Source organism: Taudactylus pleione, unplaced genomic scaffold (genome assembly GCF_031769625.1).
Source record: "Taudactylus pleione unplaced genomic scaffold, aTauple2 ptg001495l, whole genome shotgun sequence".
NCBI lineage: Eukaryota > Metazoa > Chordata > Amphibia > Anura > Myobatrachidae > Taudactylus > Taudactylus pleione.
Genome location: NW_028285893.1, coordinates 1,600,710 through 1,609,571, shown reverse-complemented (window position 1 = coordinate 1,609,571; position 8,862 = coordinate 1,600,710). Strand labels below are relative to the sequence as shown.

Here is an 8,862-nt window from a genome sequence, read left to right as displayed (position 1 = left end):
ATTTTGTCAGATGGCTTCCAGGCCATCTGTCTTTTAACTGCATCCCATTTCTACAACCAAATTGCAGCTTATTTAGAAATGAATCACACTTTATCTCTACCACTGATTGTGACTGAAATAAACTCTCCTCTCCTCTCTATTATCATTTTTCAAGCACCATACTGTATACTTCAGATATTTACAATAAATTACACATTCACTATACTTCTCATACAGTGCTAGTTTTTATAAACTAGGCTAACACAAAGTACTTCAGGTTAGATACGTTACTGAGCTACATACAATGACTTTAGTGGAAGTGTTACTTCTGCCACCAATTACTAAGTTGCTTAATTCTACAGAGGACATAAATGTTTCTTATGCTACGTGTCTTGTTTGTATAACTGTAATAATTCTTTATATCTCTCCTCAGGGTATAATGAGACAGCGGAACACTCTCATCGCTGCAGCCTTGTTTTCAATTACCATCTTCTTAGCAGCAGAATGGATTCGGGACACAAACCCAGTCACTCACAGGCAGCTCCCTGTGATCGCAAAACTATTGCCAGGTGTTAGACAATCAGTGACTCTCACTGTTGGAGAATATGATTACTCTTTAAACCTCACCAGTTTTGAATTAGAGTTCCCACATCTGCAGAGCTACCGATGCTCACTGATTCACAGGCCATGTGTAGAGCCTCAAGGTGATATCACCCAACCACTGGTGGTCCTGGCTATCAAATCCCACCCAGGCTCAGGCCACAGGAGATCTGCCCTGAGGCAAACATGGGCCAAGGATCAAGAGATACACGGGTATAGAGTAAGACCAATATTTCTGTTGGGAATGCCATCATCACCTGGGGAAATGGTGATAGTGAAATATGAGAGTCAAATTTATGAGGATATTCTACAGTGGGATTTTACTGAGGGACATCACAACTTATCCCTGAAGGAGCGTTGTTTCCTGCAATGGCTGCACCACCACATCCCGAGCGTGACTTTTATATTCAAAGGTCAGTGACATAACATATAAATACTGTTACCATATAGGAATCTTGTCTGTGGGCTCGTCCTCATTACTTCTTTGCAAGCTGCCCCAATACTGCAGCACCAGACAGCCAGTGTTTTATATAATTCATAATAGAATCACAAATAGAGACAGAACAAGCTCATGTGAGGTTGGCAAAGGAGTTGTAGATGCAAGACGATCGGTAGAGATGACCCTACTATTTGTGACACAATACACAGGGAGAGGTTACAGGAAATACTGGGAATTGGTTTGGAAGTTTATAGAGAATGCAATGGGTGTAATATCAGTCGGGGGTAAGATGGGTTACAGTGAATATGTGGGTTTTCATAGAGCACAAGAAAAATTTTAATTTGAGGGAAGCACCTTGTCGGGCATAGTTGGGAGTTCTATAACATGGGCAAGATGTGCCAATATCAGAAATGCCCCAGAATGTAATTGCATTGCCTATAGGCTTCTGTTCATGGCTTCCTCCTTGGGAGCAGTGGTGGTTCTAGTGACGGGCATGCAGAGATATTACCTAGGGCTGCTAGGGGGGAGGAGTAGGAGGCAGTGAGTTGCTGGGGGGAGGATTAGGAGGAGGTAAGTTGCTGACAAAATGGGGGCATTACAGTGAGGCATAACTGTGTAAAGGGCAATACAGTGTGGCTTAATGTGTATGGGGCATTACAGTGTGGCATAATGTGTATGAGGAACTACAGAGTGGTGTAATGTGTAAGGGGCACTACAGTATGGCATAGTATATAGGGTACATTACTGTGTGTGGCATAATGCATTATAAAGGACATTACTGTGTACAGCATACTTTGTAAGGGGCATTACTGTGTGTGGGATACTGTGTAAGGAGCATTACTAGTGTTCCCTCTAGCCTGTTTTAGCGGGGTGCCACGCCCTGCCCAATTTTAAAAGGGCAAAATGCACCCTGCCCTATTTGCGGCACCCCGCTAAAACCCTGCCCTGAGCTTTCCCCACCCATGGGTCACAGTGTCCTGTGGTTCACAGTGTGCCTTGGTTGAAAAGTAGTGGTGACAATTCACCACTGGGTGAACAGACGCGCACGGCATTGATCCACCATGAGGGGAGATCATAGGGGAAGCCCAGCACCTCCATAATTGGTGGGTATGCCTCCAAGTGTGAGGAATTGGGGGTGTTTTGCAAGGACATATCCCCTCCCTGATTGGCCACGCTTCTTTTCCGGAAGCGCATTCCACAGGAACACAATCAATGCAAACTTTTTTGGGGAGGGTGGCGCAACTGGGAACTTTTGCCCTGAGCTCACAATGTCTAGATCTGGCCCTGCCTGGAATCTATCCCTCCCAGCATCCCCTGCAATGTGTTTCCTACTGCTCAGAAGGACACCAGATGTACTTCTAGATCATAGACCCAGAAGCCCCTCACTTGCAAGGACAGCTCTTACTGAGAGAGCTGTCTTTTGCATCTTTCTTCATGCATTCAAGTGTAACTATCGCCGGCATGCTTGTGAAGAATGGCGTGATGCATCCCGCTGAATGAAAGAATTGTTAAAGGTCTCTCTATGATTTCACCAGTTGGGGTCACTCATACTGTAATTATATGTGTAGACACTTGTACATATGGTGATCCTCTGTTTTCTCCATGCAGGTGATGATGATGTGCTTGTGAATCCAGAGGCTGTGGTGCAGTATATTACAGAACACAGGTCCCCTAACACAGTACATGGCAGCCACCAGCATCGCCCACTTGCCATGCGTAAAACAAAATACAGCATCTCTCTCAGTCTCTACCCACAGAAGAAATACCCAGGCTTTGTATCGGGGGGTGGTTTTCTCTTCCCAGGGGCGGCTGTGAGAAGATTATGTGAGGTCTCCCAAATATTGCCAGTTTTCCCGCTGGATGATGTGTATTTTGGCTTCTTGGCTCTGGCAGCGAATATGACTTTCAGACATGACACCCGCTTCTATATGACTGGATTGTGGTATAATGAGTGTAAATACAAGGAGGCCATTGTGGTGCATGGTATAGACTCAGAGAGAATGGTGCAGATATGGAAAGAGGTGCACAATAGTAAATGCAAACCCATTCTAAAATCCTTTTACTCATGGTTCTCTTTTTTATAATGTAATAAATGGTTTTAGTGCTATAAATTGAGTGCTGTAAATAATAATTATTTATGTATACATTTATTTTTTAGTGTTAATGTAGTATTAAAAACTAGAGATGGTCGGTTTGGATTCTGAGGAATCTGAACCGCTCCGAACAGGTGGAATATGAGTCCACCCGAATGCAAGTTCGGGTGTTCCTGCCTGACTTGGATTCCACCTCGAGGCCGAACGTCACCCGGCCAGTGTCAGATTCTCGCGAGACTTGGGTGACATTCAGCCTCTATAAAAGGCGCAGCACCCGGGACTTGGCGCCATTTCGCAGAGACAGTGAGACAGAGTAGAGGATGAACTTATTTATTTATTAACATTTTCTTATATGGCGCAGCAAATTCCGTTGCGCTTTACAATTTGAATCAAGATTAACATCATACTGGGTTGTAAAAGACATACATACATGACATACATAAGGGTAAGAGGGCCCTGCTCACAAGCTTACAATCTATAGGGAAATAGGTGTTAATACATAAGGAGAGGTGCTACATATTGCAAATTGGTCCAGCCCAATTGCAGATATTCTTGGTGGGCTGTATAATCCAATCACACTGGAAAGTTGGCCTAGGGTTAGGAGGATGTTCAATTGAAGAAAGAGAAGATGTGATAGGTGTTTACTATAAGAAGAGAGTTAGATAGGGAGCTCTAAAAGGTTAGGTGGGTGGTCCTGGAATCTGATAAGCTTGTCTAAAGAGGTGAGTTTTCAGAGAATGCTTGAATGTTTGGAAACTAGTGGATAGTCTTATTGTGCATGGGAGGGCATTCCACAGGGTGGGTGCAGCCAGAAAAAAGTCCTGTAACCGTGCATGGGAACAAGTAATGCACGGGGATGAGAGAAACAGATCTTGTGCAGAACGGAGATGTTGGGTTGGAAGATATTTTGAGATAAGTGAAGAGATATATGTCGGTGTGGTTTGGTTAATAGCATTATGTGTGAGTGTAAGTATTTTAAATTGAAAATGGTAGAAGACTGGCAGCCAATGGAGGGACTGACAGAGTGGATCAGCAGACACTGAACGCTTGGTGAGAAAGATCAACCTCGCAGCTGCATTCAAAATGGATTGTAGTGAGAAGAGCCTGTTTTTGGGAAGACCAATAAGGAGACTATTGCAATAGTCAATGCGGGAAATTACGAGTGCGTGTATTAGAGTTTTTGCAGTGTCTTGCATAAGATATGGTCAAATTTTGGCTATGTTTCTTAGATGTATGTAACAGGATTTAGAGACAGATTGAATGTGGGGAACAAAAGACAGTTCAGAGTCAAGGATCACACCTAGGCAGCGAGCTTGTGGGGTGGGGTTGATTATTGAGTTGTCAACAGTAATAGAGATATCAGGTTGGTAACTGCTATTGGCTGGTGGAAATATAATTAATTCTGTTTTGGATATATTAAGTTTGAGGTGGCGAGATGACATCCATGATGAAATGGAAGAGAGACATTCAGTGACACAGACCAGCACAGATGGTGACAAATCTGGGGAGGATAGGTAAATTTAAGTATCATCCGCGTACAGATGATACTGAAAACCAAAAGAGCTGATTAGTTTGCCAAGAGAGGTGGTATATATTGAGAAAAGCAGAGGACCTAATACTGAACCTTGTGGTACTCCAACTGATAGAGGCAGCGAAGTGGAGGTAGAATCAGAAAAGCGAACAGTGAAAGAGCGATTAGATAGGTAAGATGAGAACCAAGAAAGGGCTGTGTCTTGAAGACCTATGGATTGTAGTGTATGTATGAGAAGAGAGTGTTCAACAGTGTCAAAGGCAGCTGAGAGATCTAGAAAAATTAGAAGTGAATAATGGCCTTTAGCCTTGCAGTGACCAGATCATTTACTACCTTAGTCAGTGCTGTCTCAGTGGAGTGTTGGTAACGAAAGCCTGACTGAAGTGGATCTAAGTTGTGGATATTAAGAAAGTGTGTGAGGCAAGTGTAGGCAAGTCTCTCCAGTAGCTTGGAGGGGCAAGGTAGCTGGGAGATAGGACGGTAATTTGAGAGAGAGTTAGGGTCAGAATTTTGTTTTTTACAAAATGGGAGTGATCACTGCATGCTTGAACAGTGATGGAAAGATACCAGTAGAGAAAGAGAGATTACAGATTTTAGTTAAGTATGGAATGAGCACAGGAGACAGAGCTTTACTGATTTCTGAGGGTATAGGATCAAGAGGAGAGGTAGTAGAGTAGGAGGATGAGAAGAGTGTAGCTACTTCATCTTCATTAGTGGGGTCAAATGATGAGAACGTGCCACTGGGTTCAGGTAGGGAATTGAACAAGACCCTGGCATACCAATTTCATTTTGGATATTATCAATCTTGTTTTTGAAATAGGAAGCAAGATCTTGTGCACTGATAGTAGCATGTGGGTTGGGTGATGGAGGGGTAAGAAGTGATTTAAATGTATTAAAAAGTTGCTTGGGGTTAGAGGCTTGGGCAGAGATAACAGATTGGAAATATGTCTGTTTGGCATTATCCAGTGCATTACAATAAGAGTGGTAGATCGTCTTATATGTGAGGAAGTCACTTGGAATATGAGACTTTTGCCACTGACTTTCTACTTTACGTGAGAGTTTTTGTAGGTGTCTTGTGAATTTGGAATGCCACGGTTGATGTCTAAGTCTACGCGGAATGTGATGGGTAGCTGGAGCTACTTCATCAAGGGCTAGTTCTATGGTCTGGTTCAGGTGTGATACAGCAGTCTCAGGAGAAGTGAAATTAGAAATAGGTAAGAGTGATTGTTGCAGAGAGGTGGATAGTTGTTCAAAATTAATAGCATTAATATCTCTGTGGGTTTGAGGAGGTTTGGTTGATTTGCTTGGCATTGAGGCTGATGTAATGGAGGAGAATGTGCAGGTGATAAGGTTATGATCTGAGAGAGGGAAAGGAGAATTAGTGAAATCAGAGACTGAGCATAGTCTGGTAAATACAAGATCAAGGCAGTGTCCATTTTGATGAGTAGAGGAGTCAGTCCATTGGGAGAGGCCAAGAGAGGATGTTAAGGAGAGAAGTTTGGAGACATGAGGGGACTGTGGACTGTCAATGGGGATATTGAAATTACTAATAATATTGGTGGAGATATCAGAGGATAGGAAGTGAGGGAGCCAGGCAGAAAAATGTACCAGAAATTGATTGGGTGGTCCAGGTGGATGATAAATATCAGCAATGCGCAGTTAGAAATGAGTGAAAGTCCTAATAGAATGTACTTCAAATTATGTAAATGTAAGGGATAGTACCTGTTTAATAACTGTATATGTAAAAGATTGGGACAGTAGTATTCCTACTCCACCTCCTTTACTATTACCAGGCCTGGAGGTGTGTGTGAAGTGTAGACCACCATGTGAGAGTGCTGTAGGGGAGGCAGTGTCTGTTTGTGTGAGCCACAAGATTGAGGTTATTAGAAATAAAGAGGTCATGGGTGGATGTTAATTTGTTGCAGACAGAGCGTGCATTCTATAAGGCACATTTAAGTGTTTTGGAGGGTGGTTGGAGGCATGTGATGTGTCTGAGGTTTGCTGGATTTATATTCCGTTGTGAGTAGGGCATGTGTGTAGGGCCTGGATTTGGTGATATGTCACCAGCTAAGAGAAGTAAAAGGAGAGAGATATAAATATAGTTCTATGTTTTGTATGAAAGTTTTTTATGGCAACAGGTTGTGGATGTTATGGTCAATTTAGAAAGATAAGTAAATAGCTCATGTGTGTTCACAAGAGGGGAGTAAAATATTGAGGCTGCAATGTGCACAGAGGGGTGAGCTGCAGGGAGAGTAAAGGATGCAATAGCCTTAGAGAACATGCCATGGAGTGAAATATGAATGAATAATATTTGGTACAAATACTTATAGTTTGCATTTAGAAATGACCTGCTTTATGATGTTGTTCAATGTTTGTTCAACTGTTTTTTAACTGTTCATTTTTATACTTTATGCATAGGATACTTCATGCATGGGATGGCCAGCTCAATCGAGCCCAGCTCTCTAGATCTGACTAGTAAGATATACTGTGGCTGATTAACATAGGCTACATCTGAGACATGTCCAGGTGACCTAAGGTGTTAACAACAGCCCAATTTGCCATCATAAACTTAGTTAGTTAGTGTGTTAGTGTAGTACTAGTTTTTCTTCTAACTTTTACCCGCTGGACTTTCAAGGGCATTAGCCCTCTGACTTTGTTTGCTATATATTATAAATAAATATTAGGGTAAAGCAATGCTGAATTTATTAATTAACACATGTGCTGATTTAAATGAATGTATGCCTTTAAGACGATTCGTTTTTTTGCCTTAAATAAGAAGAAACTCAGATATGTTCTCTGCAAGATTGTTTGACAGGAAAAGCTGGCTCATAAGATAAGGGAACAAAAGTTATTCTTACAGTAGAAACCGTTACTACAGGAGCAAAAGGAGGAACATACCAAGAAGCCATAAATCTACCTCGCAACAAGCTAAAAACTGCTTTTTCCATATATGTCAAGCTAATTAATGTACTAATATGTACGCCCTTAGGGCAAGAATTGATTGGACATTACTATGCTTCAGGAAATATGTTTAATTGGTTGTTTGCAAAATGTACACCTTCAATTTAAGGCATTAATAAAGCTGTTCAGGAAGCAACTTCATCACTTCTTGAGCTGATTTGAACTTACTAATTGTTAAGTCCATCTCTCTCGTCGGCCGACTGATAGAAGTCATCAAGGCAGAATTTCCTAAGCTTGGCAGCTGAACAATACCCAGACATAAATAACCTCTGTGACTTTACTGGGCATAAGCCCATTGTGTGTATACAAGCTCCGTGACTGGGTATAAGCCCACTGTGTGTATAAAAGCTCCGTGACTGGCCATAAGCCCACTGATGGCTATACTAGTATTAGATCTGCGTCCAATATCCGCAATTAATGCAGTGGGATTTACACAGTTAATTGAGGTCCTGTGTCCCACTTTAAAAAGAACCTAATTATTGGCCTACAAAATGCTATTGTACCCACTGTCCACTTATGTGGACAAGCGGTAGTGGGCAAGCTAAAGATTACATGACTGTGACGGCCCACTGGGTGGGTGAATCACCTTCAGCAGCAGCAGTATTTAACAAACAACACCAGCTCATTCAGAGGCAGGTGACTCTGTGAATCACTGTATTCAATAAGAGGATTACCGCTGACAACCTCTTAGAAAAACTAAGAGATGTCATAGAAACATGGCTTACCCCACTTGGACTCTCCTCAGGATTTGTGATTTCTGACAATGCTACAAATACTGTGAAAGCATTACAGCTGGGTGAATTCCAACACATCCCCTGTTTTGCTCACACAATCAACTTAGTGGTGCAGGGTTTTTTAAAAAATGACAGGGGCATGCAGGAGATGCTGTTTGTGGCCCGAAAATTTTTTGGACATTTTCAGCATTCAGCAACAGCATGCAGGAGATTGCAGCACCTACAAGAGCAGTTTAATTTGCCCTGCCATCAACTGAAGCAAGAAGTGGTAACGAGGTGGAACTCAACCCTTTATATGCTTCAGCAGATGGAGGAGCAGCAAAAAGCCATCCATAGCTATACAACAAGCCATGACTTGGGAGAGGAGGGGGAATGTACCTTAGCCCATCACAGTGGAGAGTACTTTTTGTCTTGTGCAAGGTGCTCAAACCATTTGTAGTTGCCACATGTGAAGTGAGTGCTGACACTGCTAGCTTGAGTTAGGTGATTCCCCCGATTAGGCTTTTGGAAAATCAGCTATAGAAA

At 42.3% G+C, this 8,862-nt stretch overlaps 1 protein-coding gene across 1 annotated transcript; it reads left to right on the top strand.

Moving 5' to 3' along the window:
• The first annotated feature begins 418 nt into the window (after positions 1 to 418).
• On the top strand, positions 419 to 7,770 carry LOC148442490 (beta-1,3-galactosyltransferase 5-like). Its single transcript, XM_088463892.1, has 2 exons — positions 419 to 992; positions 2,627 to 7,770. The coding sequence occupies exons 1-2, from the start codon at positions 419 to 421 to the stop codon at positions 3,100 to 3,102; spliced, it is 1,050 nt and encodes a 349-aa protein (XP_088320018.1). The 3' UTR covers positions 3,103 to 7,770.
• Positions 7,771 to 8,862: the final 1,092 nt, after the last annotated feature.

What these genes read in the sequence shown, in the direction of transcription:
- LOC148442490 (XM_088463892.1), top strand. Translation starts at nt 419, where the DNA reads ATGAGACAGCGGAACACTCTCATCGCTGCAGCCTTGTTTTCAATTACC. An exon ending in CGTGACTTTTATATTCAAAG is followed by an intron (nt 993 to 2,626) that starts GTCAGTGACATA and finishes TTCTCCATGCAG; the next exon opens with GTGATGATGATGTGCTTGTG.